Here is a 26,040-nt window from a genome sequence, read left to right as displayed (position 1 = left end):
TGCACCTTCCTTAAAAATCAGTTGGACATAGCTGTGTGGGTATTTACCTGGGTTCTGTATTGTATCCATTAATATGTGTGTCTGTTTCTCCACCTAGACCACACAGTATTGATTCCTGTGGCTCTATAAGTCTTAAGATTGGATAGATTCATTCCTCCCACTTTCTTCTTTTTTAAATAATTGTTTTAGCTATTCCAGTTCTTGTGCTTTTCTATATATACTTTTAAATTTATCTATATCTACAAACAATTTTGCTAAGATTTGATAGGAATTTCATTCAATCTATGTAACAATTTGGGGAGAATTGATATTTTTACTCTGTTGAGTCTTTCAATCCATGACACAATATGTCTCTCCATTTATTTAGATCTTCTATAATTTCTTTTATCAGTGTTGTGTAGTTTGCACCACATAATTTCTATGCATGTTTTGATAGCTTTATATCTAAGTATTTCATTTTGTTAGTGATTCTAAATGGTTTGTGTTTTGATTTCCAATGCCTGTGTGTTCACTGCTAGTGTATTGAAATGCAATTGATTTTTACATTTTTATCTTATATCCTATGACTTTGAGGAACTTGCTTATATTAGTTCTAGGAGTTTTCTCGTAGATTCCTTGAGATTTTTCTGCATATGCAATCATGTCATCTGTAAACAGGGAAAGTTTTATGTATTTCTTTTTGATCTATATGCTTCTTATTTTCCTTTCTTGTGTTATTGCACCGTCTAGAAGTTCCAGCACCATGTTGAACAAGACTGGTGAGAGCAGACATCATTATCTCTTTGAATTCTCAGGGGAGATACTGTGACTAGAATTTTTTTAGCCTTTTAATACAATGAATTACATTCATTGCCTTTAAAATATTGAATTCTGAGTCTTGCACCCTCGGAATAAATCTCTTTTGTTCATGGTGTGTAATTGTGCTTACATATTACTGATTTTTTATTTGCTATCATAAGGATTTTTTGCATCTATATACCAAGGGAATATTGGTCTTCATCTTTCTTTTCTTTTCTTTCTTTCTTTTGCTCTTTCTTTTTGTACTATCTTTGTCTGTTTAGTCATGAGGGTAATAAGTAGCTTCATAAAATAAATTGGAAAATGATCCCCTTCCAATTTCCTGGAAGAGATGTTGTAGAAGGTGTCAATTCCTTTTTAAACATTTGATAGAATTGTCCAGTGAAACCAGCTGAGCCTGTTCAATGTGTGTGTGTGTGTGTGTGTGTGTCTGAGAGAGTTGTGACATTATAAATTCAATTTCATTAATAACTATAAAGTCATTCAAATGATCTATTTAATATTTCATATTAGATGAGTTGTCATGCTTTGAGTTTTTTGAGAAGTTAGTCCGTTTGTCAAAGTTATATTGTGTATAGATCTGTTTGTAGTACAGTCACCTCTCAGCATCCGTGGGGGATTGGTTCCAGGGTGTCCCACAGATACTGAAATCCACAAATACTCAAGTCTCTTATATGAAATAGTGGATTTGCGTATAACCTATGCACATCCTTCTGTATGCTTTAAATCATCTCTAGATCACTTATAATACCTAACACAATGTAAATGCTATGTATAGTTTTGTTATACTGTATTGATTTTTATTTGTATGATTTTTTATTGTTGTATGGTTATTTTTTATTTTTCCCAAATATTTTTGATCCACAGTTGGTGGAATATGAGGCTGATTGAATCTGATGTGGCAAAACCCACGGACATGGTGGGCCAGCTATATTCTCTAATTATCTTGTTCATGTCTTCAGGGCCTGTAATGATATCTTCTGTTTTACTCCTGATGTGGATAATTTGCGTCTTCCATTTTTTCTTTGTCAATCTTCCTAGAGGTTTGTCATTCTTATTGATCTTTTCAAGGAAGCAACTTTTTAATTGTTTTTCTCTATTGTTTTTCTGTTTTCAGTTTCATTGATTTGGGGCTTATGTTTATTATTCCCTCCCCTTTTTTGCATTGAGTGTGTCTTTTTCTTATTTTTTCCTTGTTTTTGAAATGGGAGCTTATATTATTGATTTGAGTCTTTTTCTGTTGTCCAGTGTATGCATTTACTTCTGTAACCTTCCCTTCCATCACCGCTTTAACTGTATTCTGCAAATACTGATATTGTATTTTCATTTTTATTCACTTTAATGTATATTTTGATTTTTTTCCTTGAGAATTTCTTTGACCCATGGATTATTTAGAAGAGTGTTGTTTACTTTTCAAGTGTGTGGAGATTTTCTTCTTATTTTCTATTACTGATTCTAGTTTTATTCCATTGTTGTCAGGGAACATACTCTGTATGATTTCAATTCTTTAAAAATTTTTGAGGTATGTTTTATGATCCAAGATATGGTTTATATTGATATACACTCCAAAGCCACTTGAGAAAGATTCATAACCTGCTGTTGTTGGGAGTAGAATTCTGTAAATGTTGATTTATCTTGTTGGCTCATGGTGTTGTTGGGATCTTCTATATCCTTCCTGATTTTTCCATTTAAATATTCTATTAATTTTAAAGACCTGGGTGGTGAAAACTCAAATACAATTGTGCATTAAAATTTTTTTTCAGTTGTATCATTTTTTTGTTTCACATATTTTGCAGATACGTTTTTTGGGGTCATACATATTTAGAATTGCCATGTCCTCTTGGAAGATTTACCCTTTTATAATGCTCCTCTCTGTCTCTGGTAATTTCTTTGCCTGTAAGGTTCACTTTATCCAATATTAGTATAGTCATTCCTGCTTTCTTTTGATTGATGTTTGCACGATACCTTTTTTTTTTAGTTTTATTTTCAATGTGCCTGGATTGTTATATATTAAAATGGCTTTCTTGGTGGAGCACAGTGGCTCATGCCTGTAATCCCAGCACTTCGGGAGGCTGAGGTGGGTAGATCTCTTGGGCCCAGGAGTTCAAGACCAGCCTTGGCAACATGGCAAAATTCCATCTCCACATAAAAATACACAAACTGTCCAGGCATGGTGGCACATGCTTGTAGTCCCAGCTACTCCGGAAGTTAAGACAGGAAGATTGCTTGTGTCTGGGAAGTCGAGGCTTCAGTGAGTTGTGATTGTGCCACTGCACTCCAGTCTGGGTGATAGAATGAGGCCTTGTCAAAAAATAAAATGAAATAAAATAACTTTCTTATTGACACCATAGAGTTGGGTCATGTTTTTAATTCACTTTGCCAGTCTGTGTCTTTTAATCAATATATTAAGACCATTTACATTTAAAAAAGCATTGCTATTTTGGGCTTCAGTTTGCCCTTTTATTTTTAATTTTCTTTTTGTTCTCACATTCTCTGCACTTTTCACACCTCTGTTTTATTTTTCCTACTTCCTTATGGGTTACTGAACAGTTTATAGGGCTCCAGTTTTACTTACCTATGGTAATTTTGAGCGCATTTCTTTGTATAGCTTTTGTAGTTGCTACATTGTACGTACATATCTTATCACAGTCTGCTCCTTTCATCATTTTACTAGTTTGAATAAAGCGTGGAAGCCTTTCCTTCCTTTACATTCTCTGACCCTCCCCTATTTATAATATAACTTATTAAATATATTATCTACATACATTTAGAATCATATCCCAGTGTTTTAATTTTTGCTTCAACTATCAAAAAATTCTTAAAAACTCAAAAGGAGAAAGTTTATTACATTTGCTCATATTTTTGCTTTCCACATTCTCGCTAACTCTTGGTGTTCCAAGATTCCTCCTTTTATGGTTTCCTTTCTATTTAGGGAACTAACTCTGTAGCTGTTTTTAAAAATAGGTCTACTGGTGACCAAGTCTCTTAATTGTCCCCCATCTGATAATTTCTTGAACTTTATTTCATTCCAGAAGGATATTTTCACTGGATATAGGATTCTAGTTTGAAGATTCCTTTATTTCAGTACTTGAAAAATGTTGTGCTACTTTCTAATGACCTCCGTGGTTTCTGATAATAAGTCCACTTTCATTCAGATCATTTTCCCGTATAGATAAGTTGTAATGTTTTTTCTCACCCTTTCAATAATTTTTCACTGCCTTTAGTTTTCAGAAGTTTGACTCTGGATGCAGTTGGATTTGTCCTGCATGGGACTCACGCAGCTTTTTGAATAGGTACTTTTATGCCTTTTACAAAGTTGGGATATATTCAGCTACATGTTCAGCGCTTTTCCAGCCCCTCCTTCTTTCTCCTCCTGGGACTCTGATGACATGAACATTAGGTATTTTATCATCACCCTACAGGTCCCTAAGTTAGTTAGTTTCTTTCTTTCTTTCTTTCTTTCTTTCTTTCTTTCTTTCTTTCTTTCTTTCTTTCCTTCCTTCCTTCCTTCCTTCCTTCCTTCCTTCCTTCCTTCCTTTCCTTCTTTCTTTCTTTCTTTCTTTCTTTCTTTCTTTCTTTCTTTCTCTCTCTCTCTCTCTCTCTCTCTCTCTCTCTTTCTTTCTTTCTTTCTTTCTATTGTTGTATATATTGGGGTAATTTCTACTGATTATTTGCAAGTTCTCTCATTCTTTTCTTTTTGCCTCCTCTTTGCTGTTAAGTCAATCTACCATCTATCGAGAGTTTTGTTTTCTTTTGGGTTATTGTATATTTCAGTTCTGAAATTTTCACTGGGGTCTTCTTTACATCTGCTATTTGGTTCCTGAGAATTGCTATTTCTTTGATGAGACTGTTTTCCATTTGTTTCAAGTGTGCCCATAATTGTCCATTGAAACAATTTCATGATGGCTGCTTATATCAGATAATGCTGACATCTTTGTCATCTCAGCATTGGCATCTATTGAATGCCTTTTTCCTTTCAGCTTAAGAACTTCCTGGATTTTGGTATGACAAGTGATTTTTTATTGAAACCTGGACATTTGGGATATCATGTTATGAGACTCTGGTTCTTATTTAAACCTATTTTAGCTGATTTTCTCTGACATTGCTGTTGACAGAGGAAGGAGGAACCTACCTCATTACTGCCGAATTCCCCGCTCAGCTTCTGTCAACATTCAAAGGCAGGGAGTTTCTTCTTGGATGCCAAGGGGGAAGCCAACCCAGTGGGTAGAGGAATGGAAGTTCTGGCTCCCCACGAGACATGCAGCAATACCTCTCTGGGTGGTAGGAGTAGGAATGCTTCAGTACTGCTTACTACGTGGCATCCGCTGACACCATAGGGGGCAAGAGGACTCACCACAGAAGGATGGTGAAAAGTTCTGACTCTCCTAAACATTCTTCCACACCACTGCAGTGGAGAAGGAGAGGAGTGCCTTGTTGATGCTCAGTGGGGGCTGACGACAGCACCCTGTGAAGGGGAGAGCTTCACTATTTCCTGGAAGGGGCTGAACGTCCTGGCTCTCCTGTACTCTGGTTGAGGTTGGTGCCTACTTGCAGCCTCATTTTCATGGAAGGGCGAGCTTTCCACTTGGTCTTTGCTGGTGAAGATTGGGGTGGGGCCACAGCTGGTTTCCATGGTGTATGGCTGGAGTAGGGTAGTCATTGTCTCAACATTTTCTTTCTTGTGAGTCTGCCCCTTTTCATAGTCCTTTGGCTATATAGGAGGCTCACTTTTGTTGTCTGTGCCCGTTGAGATCTCTGGGTTGCCAGCTCCATGTCTGGAATATCTCTATCTGTCTGTCTGTCTGTCTGTCTGTCTATCTGTCTATCTGTCTGTCTATCTCTCTATCTATCTATCTATCTATCTATCTATCATCTATCTAATTTTTTTTTGCCATATATATGGCAAAAAGAAACCCCAGGGAACTCACCACTGTTGTTCCTTGGGTCCCGAGGCCCCTCATTGTTCTGCTCTTCTTTCTACTTTTCATAATCTTACGTGTTTTATGTATAATGTTCAGGGCTTTTAGCCGTATCTTGTAGGCAAAATAGGGAAAAGTATGTCTATTCTGTCTTTCTGGGAGCAGACATTTATAGACTGCCTGATTTTTAAAGATAAGGATCCAGATTTTCATATATAATTCTTCCATTTTGTCTTTTAATACTGACAGTCAATTTTTTTTTTTTTTTTTGAGGTGGAGTCTCACTCTGTTGCCCAGGCTGGAGTGCAGTGGCATGATCTCGGCTCACTGCAACCTCTGCTTTCCAGGTTCAAGCAATTCTCTTCCTCAGCATCTTGAGTAGCTGGGATTACAGGCACCTGCCACCACACCTGGCTTTTGTTTGTTTGTTTGTTTTTTGTATTTTTAGTAGAGACGGGATTTCATCATCTTGGCCAGGCTGGTCTTGAACTCCTAACCTCGTTATCCACCCTCCTCGGCCTCCCAAAGTGTTGGGATTATAGACGTGAGCCACCGCATCCGGCCGACAATCAATTTTTAAGTAACAGGCAGGCTAAATGCAAAATGTCTATTTGCCAACAGTCTGTGAGCTCCGCCTAGTTCCTGAAGAAATTTAGTTTCTCTGACTGAGATTTGTGAATTTTTACCTCATTATATATAATTTTCCATCATTTATCCAGAAGTGATATTGCTGACAAACTTAACTATCAAGGGCAGAGCCAAGAAAGAGAAATTTATCAGGAAAAGATCTCTGAGCAACCACATTAGATGTCAACATGTCCAAACACTAAAGTTCTTGAACTTTATTAATAGATTATAATCCTTGAGGCCGGGCACAGTGGCTCACGCCTGTAATCCCAGCACTTTGGGGGGCCGAGGCAAGCAGATCACCTGAGGTCAGGAGTTCAAGACCAGCCTGGCCAACATGGTGAAACCCCGTCTCTACTAAAAATACAAGAAATTAGCCGAGTGTGGTGGTGGGTACCTGTAATCCCAGCTACTTGGGAGGCTGAGGCAGGAGAATTCGCTTGAATCCAGGAGGCAGAGGATGTAGTGAGCTGAGATCATGCCACTGTACTCCAACCTGGGCAACAAGAGCAAAACTCCATCTCAAAAAAAAAAAAAAAAAAAAGTTATAAGCCTTTAAGCTCCCACTCTGAGCATGATTTAAAAAATAAAAGCACACACACACATAAACACACACATGAGTAGAAAGTCAGTCTACTTTCCCAAGCACAATGCAAATTAGAGAAGATAGGATTTCATGAATCAGGAACACTGAAGATATTGAAATTAAAAACTAACAGTGAAGCAAGAGAGAAGAAAATCATAAAATTGACCCCAAATACTCAACTCCCCCATAAAACCACCTGTGGCTCCTCAGTGTTGGTGCACACAGTCTTATATTCTTTTAGTAGATGCTGAAAGTCTTCCTTTATTGGAGCCTAGCTTAAGAATTAGGATTTATTATTAGAACTGTGAGTTTCAGGGATTTATATCATCATCTTCCTCCTCTGTCTTATGCAAGTCTGTAACTCCTTAGCTAAGAAAAAAACATTTTTAAAATCATTCAGAGGAGAATAAAAACTAATTTTAATTGAGCCCCTATGATGTGTTAGATAGTATATTAGGAATTTTACCACCATGTATGTTTTAATTTTTACAAAACCTCTGTGAAGTAGATACTATTATTTTCTACAAAAACTCTGTGAAGTAGATACTATTATTTTCTACAAAAACTCTGTGAAGTAGATACTGCTATTTTCTATTTCAACTGATTGAGAAACTGAGTTCAAAAGACCAGGAATAATTTTGACAAGGACTCTGCCTCACCAGTGGTTATGGTAGGACTGGCATCCAATTAAGACTTCAATGGCCATGCTCTTAAATAACCTGCAGATTCCAAAATGTTGAAATTGAATGTTAGAAGTTAGGGAAGGGGATTTGGGCATCTAAAAATTGCCTTAATGTGGAGACACTTGAACTAACTATGCCACAGCAAAAACTGACATTCAAAAACACTACTTAATGTCCTCTAAGCAGGCCCTGGGGTCATGACTCTCAAAGGCACTTCTGAACTTGATGAGTGAGAGACTCCAGAGTCCAGCAAGCTAGCTAGTGCTTGTGCTTTCTTATGAGCAACTGAGGCAGCACCAAGACTGTGCTTGAAGAGCATAATATTCATACCCTCTTTTTTGTTTGAGATGGAGTTTTGCGCTTGTTGCCCAGGCTGGAGTGCAATGGCAGATCTCAGCTCACTGCAACCTCTGCCTCCCGGGTTCCAGCAATTCTCCTGCCTCAGCCTCCTGAGTAGCTGGGATTATAGGTGCCTGCCACAACTCCCAGCTAGTTTTTTTTTTTTTGTATTTTCAGTAGAAACGGGGTTTCACTATGTTGGCCAGGCTGGTCTTGAACTCCTAACCTCGATCCACCCGCCTCGGCCTCCCAAAGTTACAGACATGAGCCACCGCGCCCAGCAAATCGTACCCTCTTTGTCATTGCCAATTGTCTAACAAAATTGTCCACAATTACAGGCAATATTTGATAAAGTGTATACATAGTATAGATTGGGGAGGTCCCTGAGATCTAGAAGAACTCCTGGTGTGAAAAACCAAGGGAGGGGCTACTTGGCTTCTGGTGTCTGCAGGCAAATGTCATCCACATTGCTGTGCGTAGCTATCTTATTATAGTGTGGTAAAATAGCCAAGGAAGAGCAGAGGGGTTCAAAACTACAGATCTGCTCCCCAAGTATTTCCTGACATATTGAGGAGGCAGTGAGCAACAGTAGCCTGGAGAAAAATCATTGCCCTGGCTCTGGGTTGCATTTTCCATTTTAATTAAAATTCGTATTTGTCCATTCTGTCCAGGTCCTGGCCCTGTGGTCTATGCTATTTTGCATGGCAAATGAAATCAATAAGAGCCTATGATTTGGAACTTGGAGGCGCCTAAGCATTTTGGTCATATTTGCTAAGCAGAAGGCGAGTGTTTTCTGAGTGATGTTTGGCATACACTTCCAGTCTGAGGGTGTCAAATGCCAGACTGTGGGGCTCCCTGGTTGCCAGTTCATATGTTAGAGAGGTTCCTTCCCTTCAGCTTTCCTACTGTACTTGGTAATCTTCCTCATTTTTTTTTTTTTTTTTCTGTTCTATAGTGGGTATCCCAGCAATGAAGGTGACAGAATGGCTTGTGGTGATTATCAGGTGGTTGTGCCAGTAAGACTGCCTGTCAGCAGTTATCATGTTGGTGGGTGACTGGGCAGAAGAAGTAACCAGGTGTGTCCTAGACACAGATCTGCAAGGGAGCAAAAACTGGGAGTTTGCCAAAAGCTCGTTGAAGAAATTGGAGAAAGATTGTTTGCATGTCGAGAACAACTTTTATTCTTATTTTCCAGACATAGCTAGGAAATGTTATGTTAGTTGAATGTGACTTGGTATCACTACAAAGTATTAATAGCACATATTTATGCCTTATGCTCAAATTTGCTGCTGCACCTTTTTTTGCCTTTTGTTTATTTTTTTTTTGGGGGGGGGGTGGTATTTGTTTTCTACCCAAGCCTTCTGTAGCATAGAGAGAATGTAATTAAAGAAGGATAAAATCAATTTGCCTTTGAATTGCTTCATAGTAAGATCTTGCATTAGAGTGACAGACTTATCATGTCATCTGTGCATACAAAAAAATCAAAAGATGAGTATTTGTTGTTACTATTTTTTTCCAAATCTATTAAATTAAACAGCAAGAAAATTAATTTACTGTATTGAGTTCTTCTATTTAGGCTGATTGTTTAGTTTACATTAAACTTTTGCAAAAGAGATTGTGCAGGGCGGACCGAGTCTGCATGTTCATGTTTTCGTCTGAGTCAGAGCATGAATCAGAACTGAAGGGAGCATTTCTTGTAATCACAGTCTTGGTTTTTTTCTTCTATGTTTTTAGGTGGCAAAGTGACAAGTGCCAAAAGTCAGGCCTGACTTTTCTGAAAACATCAGCATTCTGCTGTATCTGGAATAATGGATGTAAAGGACCGGCGACACCGCTCTTTGACCAGAGGACGCTGTGGCAAAGAGTGTCGCTACACAAGCTCCTCTCTGGACAGTGAGGACTGCCGCGTGCCCACACAGAAATCCTACAGCTCCAGCGAGACTCTGAAGGCCTACGACCATGACAGCAGGATGCACTATGGAAACCGAGTCACAGACCTCGTCCACCGGGAGTCAGATGAGTTTCCTAGACAAGGTTTGTAGGGTTTCCCCTGCTGATTGGCTCTCAACTGTCTAACTTACTTGATTTACATGGTTGATGGCTGCTTTTGGAGATCCACCGTGGTGGTTTTTGACAGATGTCCCCTACAGTAGACTCTTGGTTCCATAAAGGACATTCCTAATACCATGGTGAATCTCTATCCTGAGAAACCTAAGATTATCTGTGGTTTCTCAAAACTATTCTCCTCATAGTCCGCTTACAAGCCTCAAATTTCTATTCCTTTTCGCGTTGGGTTTCTCACTTAGATTCTCCTTGAACAAATGGTGTATCTTGGTTAAATAATCTTTGAAATAGTGTATAATAATACTTCCTTTTCCCTCTACTAGAATATGATGTTAATTCTGAGTGATACATTTCTCCTTTTGTGTTTCAGAGCATAGGTGGCCACATGTATGTTATTTTCCAATTCCACTGATGTAATTATCCCTCCTACTTTCCCCAAGCCTTAATTTTCCTTTTCTTATACTGTTTTGATTTCTTTTGGGAGGAGAATATTTTTCTCCCAAGCACTAACAGTTGGCACTCTCTTCATGTCCAATATTTATGAAGAGTTCTGTTATCACTTCTCCAGGGTTGCTGTAAATGCGTCAACACGTAGAATAAAGCAAAGCAGTGCTGAGAGGTGGTGTGACAAAGCTCACTCTCTAGCTCCATGTCTTACTGGTACCAGCCTCGCCATGTGTGCAATTTACATTGATGGCTCAGCAAAATTACAAGCAAATGCACAAAACTATACCGAATGCCTCGGGAAGGGTCACTCTGCCAGCGCCAAAGGGCTAAGCCCTGCTCTGCTAGCTTATTGCCTCATTTGTTTTATAACACTGATTCTTTATTTCTTGTTCCATGTCCTTGGGGGTAAACGTTGCAATGGGTTTAATTTCTAATGAAATAGCTTGGAATTCTAGTCCTGGTTTCTCAGCTTCCTTAAACTACTTTTTACTATTTTTTATTTATTACAAAATGTGCATGTGTATATATATATGTTATTAATTAGCACTATGCCCACGTTTTATAAATCTGCAATCCAGAGGTTGTTCTAGATAACATCTTTGTATACACTCCTGGTTTAGCCTAGCTTCAGCTTTTATATTTAACATAGGATTGAAAAAATAAATCAACAGAGAAACTGTTAGAATTGTGTTTCCATTGCCATTATAACTCTTGCAGGATACAATTTTTATTTAATCTTCCTTCTTATTTTCTGAGTTATCTTCATGTAAATGAAACACATGCTGATCCTCCTCCATGAGAAAATGGGGGCAGAGGCTGCTTGAAAATTGCTCTGGATCAAATGCCTTTGATCTGTAACTTCAACAAGTGTTTTTGCTTTGTTAAGTCCTCACCATTCCCCAAATTGCAGGTAGTGGCAGTTGGAAAAAAAAATATGAAGAATCATGGCTTAATGAACTGAGAGAGAGCTTACATTTCCAATATAACAAAATTGGGACACCTCTCTGTTGTTTCCCAGAGCTGCACTAACACGAGACTCAGATATTTTGAAAGGTGATGCACGTTCAACGTGGTTGAAAGCCTTTCATTTTCTGCTGTAGTTTTTGTCTCATTTACGTTGTTCCTGCCTACGTTTTTGTGTCTCATAATTCTGTGCTGAAATGTTCACTCTTCCTCCTAAGTCTTATTAAAAGTGCATCCTGGCTTCTGGATCATTGTGCACTGAGATGTAGATTCCAGATTATTGTTGAATTATGGATCGGCCTGTCACCTTTTCCTTTATTAATATTTACATAAAATAAAACCAAGGACTGGGATTTTATTTTCAAATATACCTTTATTCTTCCTGTTTAGTCTTCTTCGCCTCCATTGATAATAATGGAGGTTGCTTGGCCATATCAAACTCATAGCTTTGCAATTAACAATTCACACATGCCGCATGTTGTTATTGAGCCCATATTTGTTTGTGTAATGTGTTTGAATGAATTAAAAACTGTGCAGGCCAAAAGTAGAAATAAAAAGCATCAGAAGGTATTTGCATATGCAAGTGCAATTCCTTCTGAAGACATCTATGAATTTATGCATGAAAATGTAGTCAGAGTCTGAGTGGATCTACTTTGATGGGTTCTAAAATTGAACTCTGCAGGAAGTAAATAAGCACATATTTAAGGAGAGGAGGAACAGGAGATACAGTCTGGCAAGCAGTACATTCAACTTGAAACTTAGCCACTACAGAGAGGGTTAAAATAAATTTTACACTCAGTAATAACAATAATTTTTTTAAATGTCATGCATTTCCCATTTTATTTTCTTATTCATGAAATCAAAGAGCAGGATCATCTCCGTACTTATTAGCCTAGAGGTACATTAACAAGGATCATAGGGGGATCATCTCCTGCAGTATTCTTATTTAAAACCCAAGACACTGATCATAAAACAAACACACTTCTCACATACAACCAAGTTTTGCAAACACAGTTGAATGACTCTACAGATGCTCAGGGTGGAAAAGAATTGCCAGCCAGTGAAAGTGATGCGGGCTCAGAGTCAGACCTTGTCCAGTTACCCCAGCTGGCCCACTCAAGTATCAGATGCAAGAACCTGCCATCTCCCAGCAGGAGAAATGAGCCAGGTGTTCCCATGAGAAATTTACGGAAGCTCCGGTCAAATTGTGCCCATCTTTGCTTGCTTTCAACACAGAATCCTCCTCTGCCTTCTTCTATTGTGGCTTCTTCTCTTGAGTATGCAAATCACCTGTCTGGCCTCTATTATGCTGGATCCTCCTGGTGTGAAGGAAGAAAATTGCTGACCTTCGGTCTGTGGCCACTGGAGTAATTAGTAATTAGTAATTAGTAAATGACTAATCCTGCACTAAATAGCATCCTAGTGGTCTGAAAGCTAATGCACCTGACAAAAGTGAGCAGTGGTCTGATCCCTGGTCAGACCCAGCCCTAGTCCAACCTGTGAAATAGATGCCACTTTGAATAATGAAGGTCGGCCAAGTTCCCAGGCAGTTTGTACAAGCTTGTCTTTTTTTTTTTGGACCCCGGAGTTAGGGTGAAGAGCAGTGTGATATACAAGACATTCTCCTGGGGCTTAGGAGTCTAGAGTTGGACGTGAATTCTGCTTTTGCATGTGTATGTGCCTGGGACTCTGCTCTGCATTCTGTGTTTCATCAGTATTACTACATGGTTTTCAGGCACATTAAACAAACAACGATAATAACAATGACAAAAGAATAATGGCGAACAGGCCGGGCGCGGTGGCTCACGCCTGTAATCCCAGCACTTTGGGAGGCCAAGGTGGGCGGATCACGAGGTCAAGAGATGGAGACCATCCTGGCTAACATGGTGGGCGTGGTGGCGGGCACCTGTAGTCCCAGCTACTCGGGAGGCTGAGGCAGGAGAATGGCGTGAACCTGGGAGGCGGAGCTTGCAGTGAGCCGAGATAGCGCCACTGCACTCCAGCCTGGGCGATAGAGCGAGACTCTGTCTCAAAAAAAAAAAAAAAAAGAAAAGAATAACGGCGAACATTTGTTGAGTAGTTTGTGTCAGGAGCCAATCTAAGCATTTTGCTTGCATTAACTCAGTTAATGCGCACGACAGCTTTGCGAGGTGGGTACTATCACTCCCTTGTTTACTTATTAGGAAACTGAGCCAGAGAGAGATTAAATAAGTCATCCAAAGTTGAAAACATGGAAAGAGCCAGAGATAGGCTTCAAACCTAAGGGGCTGTATTCAAGACCTGTGTTTTAAACCAATGTGTTTCATCACCTCTCAAAAAAATAAGTAAACAAACAAAAATATCATTAAATCCTTAGTCAAAGGCTGGGAAGGATCTATGAAATTCACTTTCTAAGTTTTTTAAGAATCCATACTTTTAAATCTTTCTTAATGATACAGGAACTGTAGTTAATAGTATTGATTGAACATATAATGTTCACCACCAGCTCCCAGCCCTGCTGATCTAATTCCTGTTCTCATCCATTCACCTCCATCTCACAATCATTCCTGACTCTCCAGAAGCATTCCTGCCTACAATACCTCTCTACCAACCACCACTGTAGGAAAACGTTTCGACTGTAGGGATGTGTACTGGGCTGTCAGCGCTGATTCTATGCCCTCCTTTATGGTCATCACCTTTTTGCACAAACTCTTAACCTGGAACACTAACCAAGAAAGGTGTCACTATCTAAATGATATTGCTCAGGTAAGCAGAACTGACTTGTTTCTGTGCTAACCAAGGCCCAGTGGGCCAGAGAGTTCAGCCAGCCCTCTTATTCCTCAAAAAGTGCTTCTTTCCGGTTAGCAGTTCAAGTCTCTCGAGAGGGGGCCAAGATTGAATTCTTTCTCTGTACTTCAGGCTGGCTGTCTAGGTCAAGGTCGAAGAAAAAATTGGGGGAAGATTGAATTTTTGAAAGTATGCTTGCATCAGTTCTCTCAATCAGTTAGAGCAAAGAAATAAATCCTACCAACTATTTGATGTGCTTTAAAAAGCATGTCAACAAAAATCAACACACATACACATTTTAGGCTAGGTTTGGTTTTGGTACTCCATAAACTAATTCTTGCTCCTATGATCTTTAAAATAATTTGGGCAATAACTTTTGCTTGTATAATTTGGCATAATGTACATTTAAACAGTGTTAATGAGCTGAAAACTCATGAACCTCTAGTAAGCTAGAGTATTACCTGCAATGATTCAATTAACTTATATAATAATTGTGGGAATACTTTGGAAACTGTAAACATTTCTTTCTATGCCATTGTCTTAAAATAGCCATTTTTTCCACTATACCTAAATAATAATTAAAAGGTTCTAGTTTGAAAACCTCAGCACTTTAATTTACCTACAAAGAATACCTTGTAGATGTTGGTAAAGTTCAAGAGTTTCTGTGGTCAATATTTTGAAGGCTGAAATGTACCTTGAGAAGATTGCTTTCCATTTATTTTCCCACTTCCAGGTAGGACTTCTTTACATAACTCAACTAAGAATAACACAATGCCTTCTATTCTTTGGCTGTATTGTTTTCTTCTTTTTAAAAAAATATCCTTAGAAAAAGAGAATCTACAACCTTTCAATGTTATCTTTTTAGTTGGATAACTTGAATCCTTGTTGTTTTATATGGGAGGCACATGGGAAAAGAGTAATGAATGAAGACTCTGGAGTTCAACTTTGTCCATATCCCAGTGCTGATGGGTGCCGTTAGTGTGATCTTGATCAAATTCTAGAACAGAGACTGAGTCTCATTTTCTCCGTTTGTAAAAGCTCTACCATATATAGTTATTGGGTTTATTTCTTACAATTGTGTATTTATTATGATCTGGACATTATCTTTCTTTTAATAAGTGCTAGTAGTTATCATTACAGTTATTGTCATTTTAACCCTACTACCAGCAGAAGTGGAGATCACTTGCTCTCCAACCCTAATAATACTTTGGTGCAACAGAAATTTTTCTTTCTTCTTGATTCGTTTCCCGTGACTTGCAAAAATTCTGATATTTTCAAACTCAGAACTTTTTTCCAGCTTGTTGATAGAGTGTGTCTGACTCTCTATCCACCATACATTTTGTTCCCAAAGATGAACATAACTCATACATTATTTTCCTATTTTTAGATAGGAATGAAAGATACTATCTACCAACTGTCAGCTGATGCCAACACACTGTAAGAGAGTTGCTAGTCAGACAGTTTTACAAGTCAAAAAAAAATAGATTGGAAAAACTGCTCTAAGTTAGTGTCATAGGATACAAACACTTTTTTTTAGGTGTGCATTTTATGGCATGTAAATGCATACATATTTCAGAAATGAGTTTAAGAGTAGATTTAATCCATATAAATGCTGGATAAAATTAATTCATTTTCATCACTTCATGAGCAATAATTTGGAGTCTATGTCAGAGAGTCAATGTTGTGGATTTTCATTGTTGATGCTTACTACCCTTCTAGGAATATGTCTATATTTTTCAATAACTTTAGCCATTTGGCAACTATCTTCATGTTTGCCCAACTGTTATCCTCCCAGTAATTATCTATTATCAATTCTGCATTCAACTTTGTATCTAACTTTCTTTGAATTACCTTCCTTTTCCTGCTCTTTCTCAGTGGAAATTCCTCAGAGTTTCACCCTAATCCTATACTCTTTTCCATGGCACTTTCTTTAGAACACTCTTATTCATATGACTTCAGTGGTCACTATTTCTACTTCTAACAGCTTTTTCATTTACAAATGATAGTATCCCAGTTCAAATTAGCTTACTTGAAATGATAATGTTTTGGCTGACATCACCAGTAATCTAAGAATGCATCTGCCCTCACACTTATCATCTCTCACAAGATTCTCATTCTCATATATTGGCTTTATTCTTCAGAGAGATCTCTTTGAAGATGTCTGCTGATTACCCCCAATCTCACATTTTCTCATTTGGTAACATCACTGGAAAGAGTTCCTTGTTTATGTATCTGTTTGGGGTTTATTTTGCTATTTTCAGCAGAATATTCTCCAGGTAGATATTCAGGCTGGCCTGGCAAGGGACACATGCTGATGATACCTATGTCTACCATTTTATGGCTGTAGCTGGCCATGTCTTGGACATAGGTTTATCCTGTGCTTGGAGATAGCTTACAGTGAGTGCCTCCTAAATCTGATGGAATAAATTCCGCAGAGGAAAGAAAGACTCTGATAACTGCAGTAGACCGTAAACACTAACTGGCCTGATAACAAATGCTCCTCATGCTGGTGAGGCTGAAGTTTAAGGCTCCCTTTCTGTAGTCTTTCTAGGCTGTATTGGTCCATTCTCACGCTGCTAATAAAGACATACCTGAGACTGGGTAATTTATAAGGAAAAAGAGGTTTAATGGACTTACAGTTCCACATGGCTGGGAGGCCTCACAATCATGGTAGAAGGCAAAAGAGGAGCAAAGGCACATCTTATGTGGCAGCGGGGAAGAGCACGTGTGCAGAGGAACTGCCCTTTATAAAACCATCAAATCTCATGAGACTTATTCACTATCATGAGAACAGCATGGGAAAAACTTACCCCCATGATTCAATTACCTCCCACCAGGTCCCTCCCATCATACGTGGGGATTATGGGAGCTACAATTGAAGGTGAGATTTGAGTGGGGACACAGCCAAACCATATTATAAGCTTCACATCCACTTTGCTACTGGTCCTTTGAATATTTTATCTTTACATATCCAAGTAGGAAATTTGTCTTTCCCTCAAAATTTGTTTCCGTTTTTCATTTCTCAGCTTTGGGGAATGGTTTCACAGCCTTGCATTTTAGATAAAGTCTTCCAAACCTCTTTTTTCTTGATTCTTTATATTGATGTTTACCAAATCACACCTATTATTCCTGCATCATTTATCTCAGTTTCAAGTTTCTCATTCCATGGGCAGCTTCCAACATTTCAACACTGGACAACTCCTTGAGCATTTCAATCACCTCCTTCCCTAATTCTTTCCTCTGGCATGTTTTCCATAACATGGATAGTTTTGAGTTTTTAAAACATGGCCTTACTTTTCCCACTTCCCTCAAATTGATTCAAAAATATTGCAGGGGTTCCTAAAAGGCAACTGCAATTTGTGGGACACCACAATAAAAAAAGGTAAACATGGTTTCTAACCTCACAGAGCCTGGCAGTTTTAAAATGGTAAGATATAACAGATATGTAACTAGGTACCACATAAAAAACACTATAAAAGGGAAAACACTGGATAGTTTCGGAGAGACCTTTAACCCAGATTTGTGTCCGGAATGGCATCCTAGAAATTGTGGCATTCCTGCATACGTTTGAGGGATGGGGAGGGGGTCAGACGATCAAAGAGGCAAGACAGTGTTCAGGCAAGAGTCATGGCATGTGCAAAGGCCCAGAGGTGACCACATTTTGTTGCTCCAAGGATGTCAAAGAAGTGTAGGTTGGATGAGCTAGAGTGGCAGAGAGAAACAGTCATGAAGACATTTCAGGGAGACAGTGCTGGTTTCAGCTTGTGGAGAGAGGAAGGATGGTCAGTTAGAGGTTATATCTTCATCTAAGCAAGGGAGCCTGGTGGCCTGATCTAGGATAGCAGAGATTGTTTGAGAAATGTTGTTGAGATGAAAAGATTGTTGGCTTTTTTTTTTTTTAGGCGGAGTTTCACTCTTGTTGCCCAGGCTGGAGTGCAATGGTGCAATCTCTGCTCACCGCAACCTCTGCCTCCCAGGTTCAAGTGATTCTCCTGCCTCAGCCTCCCAAGTAGCTGGCATTACAGGGATGCGTCACCATGTCCGGCTAATATTTTTTTTTTTTTTTGTATTTTTTAGTAGAGACGGAGTTTCTCCATGTTGATCAGGCTGGTCTTGAACTCCTGACCTTAGGTGATCCACCTGCCTCGGCCTTCCAAAGTGCTGGGATTACAGGCATGAGCCACCGCACCCGGCCCCTGATTGTTGGCTTTTTAGGATACCTTAAAAGCAGAGGCAGATATACTGTTCTGAGACTCCTGGGCATTGACTGCTTTTTTCTCCTGCAAAGAGAATATTGCCTTTCTGATGCTGAGTTTACTTAAAGAGCCAGCAAAGGTCAATGCTTGTAAATAACCTCTTAAGTGGAAGTACATAGATTGTTAGTTCAAATTCTTCTGGAATATTGGACATAAACCTAAGTATAAAAATTATAGTGTTGCGGCCAGGTACGGTGGCTCACGCTTGTAATCCCAGCACTTTGGGAGGCCGAGGCGGGCGGATCACGAGGTCAGGAGATCGAGACCACGGTGAAACCCAGTCTCTACTAAAAATACAAAAAATTAGCCGGGCGTGGTGGCGGGCGCCTGTAGTCCCAGCTACTCGGAGAGGCTGAGGCAGGAGAATGGTGTGAACCCGGGAGGCGGAGCTTGCAGTGAGCCGAGATTGTGCCACTGCACTCCAGCCTGGGCGACAGAGCGAGACTCCGACTCGGGAAAAAAAAAAAAAAAAATTATAATGTTGCAACAAAAATTTGGATTTTTTAAAAATTTGTTAGATTCCTGCCTATGCAAAGGGTAGCACCAGCTACAGATCACTTCATATGGATCCCACGCAAGGAAACAATAGAGAAGAGATTATGCTGCATCTGCATCTGCCCCTTCTCTGTGTGGACCATGATACCATTGTTTGTTCTCTATCATGGACTAAATAAATAAGAGACTCCAAGTAGATGTGAGTTCTGTGTGTGTGTGTGTGTGTGTGTGTGTGTGTGTGTATGTTCAACTGAGTGTGTGTTTTATCCCTGCCAATGGTAACTTTATTTGCAAAGCTGAGTATGTTTGGAAGATAGAAACAATACTTTCTGGAAACTGATGGGGCAAGCAGGCTAAGCGAAAAAAGAAAAGTCAAGGACATCCCTGCAGTTTCTGGTTATGGCAACTGACAAGATGTTAGCATCAATCCTCAGGGCTTGAGACAGAGGATGGCCTGGTTTGTGGGTTAGATGGGATAGGTAACTGTCAACCTTTTGAATTGGAGGTATCCTGTAGGCTGTCCATGTGCAGATGTCTAATAGGCTGTGGCTGTCCAGTCTTGAAATTCTGGAGAGAGGCTTGAGCTGGATAAAGATTTAGCAGTTGACAGCTAATAATTTCATGGGACTTGGTATGATCATCTGAGAAAAAAACGTACAAGGAAGAGAAATAAGAAGTTCACATGACAATGCAGGTACTCAAGGAATAGGAAGGGGAAGAAAATCCTGTGAACCAATTGGGGGAAAAAAAGAACACCTCAATTTCCTTTACATGTGCTATTCACTCAGTGCAAACTTGACCTGTCATTCCACAGTGCGAGTTTTGTTCCCCATCCCACCACTCAGAGTTGACCTCCTTTTTGTCCCCTAAATCAGAGGCCACAAAATTAATGTACATAGGACATATTTGGCCCCTAGATAGGTTTTATTTGGCCTATTGATTTCTTTAGAATTTTGAATCAAGTGCCAGTCTATTCACATTTCAGTTTGCCACAGGCCCCGTTTCTGCCCTTCTGTCTTACACCAGTCCTATTCCTCTCAGGCCTTTATTTTATATGCCAAACCTCTGAAAGCTCTCACTATTGCAAAAATATCACGGATCTTCCTATGTCTATTTTGTTCTTGTGGAATACCTCTCTGCCTATTCCAAACCTATTCATCCCACAGGGTGTGACCTGTGGTTCACATCTTTGGTGAATCTTTCTGCCCTCTGAATTTTTATGGCCCTTAATGGGTTGTTATTGTTGTTATTATTCTCTTGATGAGTGACTCAGCATACATAGCACATGGATTCTATGACTCCTGTGAATAGGAAAATAAACAAAGGGCTCTGCAGTTTTGTGCTCTGACTCATAGATGCAACTACCAGAGAATTTGTTCTTTTTAGTGGCTTGTTTCCTGTTCTAATGAGAAAAATGGAAAGCACAGCTCAGAAACAGACTCCACTTAGAAAATGTGGATGGTATGTCTGTCCAGCATGACAATATCAAATCTCACGTTTTGAAATGCCAACTTGCAAGTTTTCTGCCATTTACTCTGACACTAGCATGTTGAGTTGCACTAACAGTTCCTTTTTCTGATTATTGGTGATGCAATATTATCAGCTTTTCTTGGCTGGTGCCACATGTTGCAATTATGTCTCTGCAACTGTCTACTCTGCGGTATGTATAGGAGGTCTTTGGTGCATATGTGATCTGTGCGGGGATGCCTTTCTGACCAGAACCTTTGGGAAAACTGCACAGTGAGAGACGGAAGAATTGCCAGGATCAGCCTTACCATGCTTTACAATCTGTGTCCAGGAGTGGCGCTGCCCCACCCAATGATGAATCATCACACTGATATTATCAAAGGAGACATTACATTTTCAATGTCATGTTTTAGGTTTATAATTTAATTTTCAGCTCTGGCAATTCCAGAAGAATCCCTAGGGACATATGAAGAGGAGGGGGCTAGTGTGTACTCGAAATGAATACATGTTCATTTCTTGAGCACCTTAATTGGCATGCACATCTCACAAGCTCCCTTTTTCTCTGCTGCAGCCAAACTCTCTCACACCACCAAGTTACTCAATATTCCTCCTGCACTGACTGCCTTCCTTTCCACTCAACCTCAAGTTAGATCTACTTTAGTAATAAATCTCTGCTGGGAGTGATCAGAACAAATACTGAGTGTGCACCACAATATTAAAAATAAGTGCAATATAGACTTATTTAATAAGGTCCAACAGACTTTTATAACATTTGGAATATTTTACCAAAGTTACTATCAGCATTATGTTTAATGCATTTTCTCCAAGACAGAAAAATCTTTTCAAGAATGGGGCGGGGTGGGGGGGGAAGAAAAAAAACACAAAACACAGAGAAAAGTCAGATGGGCTCTGATGCATTCTCACTCAACTAAATCTGTGATTCTCCTTCCTCTCCCAGATCTTTTTCTTTGGCCAGACCCACAAAATGTGAAGCCTCTTTGTGTTCACCCTGATTTATCAATAGACAGCACTGGGGAATTGCAGTCCCAGTGGGATACATTTCAGTTTAAAAATAGTCTGAAGCACTTTCTTTCAAATTCCCACATGTCCACTGCCACCTCATAATATGTGCTTCTCCTTCTGTCCTTGTGCACTTAAAGTCTGATCCATGTACGGGGAATGAAAGCACTGAATTTGTTTGAGCACTTTCAACCAAAATGGTGAATTTATTTAGAGAGTAGTTCCAGTGAGTTAAATTAGTTTCAATGGACGTATTGGCTGCAACTGGAACATTGATGGAAGGGAGGCATACTACTTTAATGTCCTCAAAAAAAAAATAAAGAAAGAAAATAAATAAATAAAATCCAGTCAACTGCAGGGTAAGTATCCATAGGCCAAACAAATCCCTCTCAAAATGACTGCAAGTTCAGGTGACACCAACAGCTGTCAAAAGACGCCTGTTTGCCTGGCAGCCTTGGGTTCAAATTCTTCCTAGTTTACAGTGACATTTCATTTAATGCTTGCACTCTGACTCCATTTGTCTGCCCTGCAAAAGCTCTGCAAAGAGCTGACCCAGTTAACACTTTCTGCTTCACAAACCCAGAGACTGAACAGCAGGGACGCTACAGCAAAGTGGAGTTGTCCTAGCTGAGCGGTAAGGGGACAATGACTGTGGCCACAGTCCATGTCATTTTTGTTTCTAGACCAGTGGTGACTCATTGGACTCTCCTGGGCAGTTTTGAAAAGTCTGCATGTCCTAGTCTCACCCAAGACCAATTAAATCCCAATCTGTGGCAGGGAGGACCCAGGCATCAGCATTTTTTAAAACCATATCTTTATATAAATAAAATGTCTCAAGGGATTTGAGTGCAAAAGGACATACTCTATAGAACATAATATTTCTTTGGTAACTGATGACATTTCAAGCTTACGGGACCTCATACTTAGCATAGCGACTTAGAATCTCACTTTTCACTCAGAAGCTCATAATAGAGTCTTTTGATTCTTCAAGGGTTTGGGTTAATAAATGCAACATAACCGAAGCTCATTATGTAGTGTTTCTAAAGCACTATCGAGTAATCATTTGCTGGTGTATTAGGCATTGCAGGCCCTTGGTGCCACAGTCCATCTCCTTGTTTCTGAGCCAGAAGAAGCAGGTGGACTGATTCTTCTGGCACCCCTGCTTCTCAGCCTACATTGTGTCAAACATTAAAAGTGAGGTTTTAATTTGAGTACCTGGCTTGGAATGTAACAGGTAACAATTGATTATGTTAATTGATCCAACGTCTTCAAAGTCAAAGCAGTAATGATGAATTTCGACCTACTATTGGAAGAAAATGATCCAGTTACATTTATGTTGAAAGATGAAGTCAGTAGGGAAAGATTGTGTTAAAATAGTGGGTTTCATGCGCGTCCGTGTGAAGAGGCCACCAAACAGGCTTTGTGTGAGCAACAAGGCTGTTTATTTCACCTGGGTGCAGGCGGGCTGAGTCCAAAAAGAGAGTCAGTGAAGGGAGATGGGGGTGGAGCCGTTTTATAAGATTTGAGTAGGTAAAGGAAAATTACAGTCAAAGGGGGGTTCTCTGGCGGGCAGGAGTGGGGGGTCACAAGGTGCTCAGTAGGGGAGCTTTTGAGCCAGGATGAGTCAGGAGAAGGAATTTCACAAGATAATGTCATCAGTTAAGGCAGGAACAGGCCATTTTCATTTCTTTTGTGGTGGAATGTCATCAGTTAAGGCAGGAACCGGCCATCAGTTAAGGCAGGAACCTGCAGGCCACAGGGGATATGATGGCTTAGCGTGGGCTCAGAGGCCTGACATTCCTGTCTTCTTATATTAATAAGAAAAATACAATGAAATAGTGGTAAAATGTTGAGATGGGGAAAATTTTTGGGGGTGGTATGGGGAGATAATGGGCGATGTTTCTCAGGGCTGCTTCGAGCGGGATTAGGGGCGGCCTGGGAACCTAGAGTGGGAGAGATTAAGCTGAAGGAAGGTTTTGTGGTAAGGGGTGATATTGTGGGGTTGTTAGAAGAAACATTTGTCATTTAGAATTATTGGTGATGGCCTGGATATGGTTTTGTATGAATTGAAAAACCAAATGGAATAAGAGAAGGAGAAAAACAGATATTAAAGGTCTAAGAATTGGGAGGACCCAGGGCATCTAATTAGAGAGTGCCTAAGGAGATTCAGCATAGTCCTGCCAGCAAAGATTATTTATTTACTTTAAGAGTTAAGAGTGGCAGTTTGGGGATAGCACCAGGAGATATCAGCTGTGCTGGCTTGGAGAAACAGTGTAAACTGGCAGTGTAAACAAGAGCAGGGCATGTATGAGTAGTTGAGAATGGTGAATAGGAGTATGACTAGACAGAAGATAGTAGGGATGACAAGTTTTTGGGGGCACAGTCCAAGTTGGTCTGGTGTCTGGGCTGAGACTGGGGCTTCATAAAAAGGAGCGTCCATGCAGGAGCTCAAATGGGCTGTACCCTGTAGCATTCCGAGGACAGGCCTGAATTCTGAGAAGGGAAAGTGGTAAAAGTATTGTCCAGTCCTTTTTAAGTTGGTGGCTGAGCTTGGTGGGGTGTGTTTTTAAAAGACCTTTAGTCCGTTCTACCTTTCCTGAAGACGGAGGACCGTAAGGGATATAAAGGTTTCACTGAATACCAAGAGCCTGAAAAACTGCTTGGCTGATTTGACTAATAAAGGCTGGTCTGTTATCAGACTGTATAGAGGTAGGAAGGCTAAACTGAGGAATTATGTCTGACAGAAGGGAAGAAATGACTGCGGTGGCCTTCTCAGACCCTGTAGGAAAGGCCTCTACCTATCCAGTGAAAGTGTCTACCTAGACTAAGAGGTATTTTAGTTATCTGACTCCGGGCATGTTGAGTAAAGCTGATTTGCCAGTCCTGGGTGGGGGCAAATCCTAGAGCCTGATGTGTAGGGAAGGGAGGGGGCCTGAATAATCCCTGAGGAGTAGTAGAATAGCAGATGGAACACTGAGAAGTTATTTCCTTGAGGATAGATTTCCAGGATGGAAAGGAAATGAGAGGTTCTAAGAGGCGGGCTAGTGGCTTGTACTATAGCATAGCCTGCCTTTGCTGGTGTGTGGCCATTAGGCCTGGTGGAACTGCCATCAATAAATCAAGCGTGATCAGGGTGAGGAACAGGAAAGAAGGAAATATGGGGAAATGGGGTGAACGTCAGGTGGATCAGAGAGATGCAGTCATGAGGGTCAGGTGCGGTATCTGGAATAATGTGGGAGGCTGGATTGAAGTCCGGGCCAGGAACAATGGTAATTGTGGGAGACTCAACAAAGAGTGAGTACAGCTGAAGGAGCCGGGGAGCAGAAAATATGCATCAGGTGGGAGGAAGAAAATAGATTTTGGAAGTTACGAGAAATGTAGAGAGTGAGTTGAACATAGTTTGTGATTTTTTAGGGCCTTTAAAAGTATTAAAGCAGCGGCAGCTGCTGCACGCAGACATGAGGGCTAGGCTAAAACAGTAAGGTCAAGTTGTTTGGACAGAAAGGCTACAGGGTGCGGTCCTGGCTCTTGTGTAAGAATTCTGACCACGCTAACCATGCCTAGGAAGGAAAGGAGTTGTTGTTTTGTAAGGAACTGAGGTTTGGGAGATTAGTCAGACACGATCAGCAGGGAGAGCACGTGTTTTTTATGAGAATTATGCCGAGATAGGTAACAGATGAGGATGAAATTTGGGCTTGACTGAACTAAAGGGGGCTGTCTGTGAAGCCTTGCGGCAGTACAGCCTACATAATTTGCTGAGCCTAATGGGTGTCAGGGTCAGTCCAAGTGAAAGCGAAGAGAGGCTGGGATGAAGATCCAGAACAGAATAATGGGTTGTAGAGGGAGGTATTGAGGATAGGTGAGTATATGGGTTTGGCACCATGGGGTGGATAGGCAAAACAATTTGGTTGATAAGGCGCAGATCCTGAACTAACCTGTAAGTCTTGTCTGGTTTTAGGACAGGTAAAATGGGGGAATTGTAAGGAGAGGTTATAGGCTTTAAAATACCATGCTGTAACAGGCGAGTGATAACAGCCTCTAATCCTTTTAAAGCGTGCCATGGGATGGGATATTGGCATTGAGTGGGGTAAGAGTGATTAGGTTTTAATGGGATGGTAAGGGGTGCATGATCGGTCGCTAAGGAGGGAGTAGAGGTGTCTTATACTTGTGGGTTAAGGTGGGGAGATACAAGGGGAGGATGTGAAGGAGGCTTTGAACTGGGGGAAAAGGCGGCAATGAGGTGTGGCTACTTCCCAGGAGTAGTCAGGGAAGCAGATAATTAAGTTAAAGTGTCTCAGCCTAATAAGGGAACTGGGCAGGTAGGGATAACTAAAAAGGAGTGCTTAAAAGAGTATTGTCTAAGTTGGCACCAGAGTTGGGGAGTTTTATGAGGTTTAGAAACCTGGCTGTCAATACCTACAACAGTTATGGAGGCAAGGGAAATAAGCCCTTGAAAAGAAGGTAATGTGAAGTGGGTAGCCTCCTTATAGATTAAGATGGGGACGGACTTACTTTCCACTGTGAGAGTTACCTGAAGCTCGGCGTCTGTGATGGTCTAGGGGGCTTCCGAGGCAATCGGGCAGCCTCAGTCTTCAGCCGCTAAGCCAAGA

At 40.2% G+C, this 26,040-nt stretch overlaps 1 protein-coding gene across 5 annotated transcripts in view; it reads left to right on the top strand.

Annotated features, from left to right (window-relative positions):
* TENM2 (teneurin transmembrane protein 2) overlaps window positions 1-26,040 on the top strand; it is a 1,389,831-nt gene that overhangs the window by 395,438 nt on the left and 968,353 nt on the right. For all 5 annotated transcript variants that reach the window (XM_030825348.1, XM_030825333.1, XM_012505108.2 and 2 more), the window contains exon 3: window positions 9,687-9,986. In XM_030825348.1, coding sequence (XP_030681208.1) covers window positions 9,761-9,986 — 226 coding nt within the window. In that variant the 5' untranslated portion in view covers window positions 9,687-9,760. The remainder of the gene's footprint in view (window positions 1-9,686; window positions 9,987-26,040) is intronic.

This window comes from Nomascus leucogenys, chromosome 2, assembly GCF_006542625.1.
Source record: "Nomascus leucogenys isolate Asia chromosome 2, Asia_NLE_v1, whole genome shotgun sequence".
Classification (NCBI taxonomy): domain Eukaryota; kingdom Metazoa; phylum Chordata; class Mammalia; order Primates; family Hylobatidae; genus Nomascus; species Nomascus leucogenys.
The sequence above is the reverse complement of the archived record's forward strand: the minus strand, read 5'-3'. Positions and strand labels throughout refer to the sequence as shown.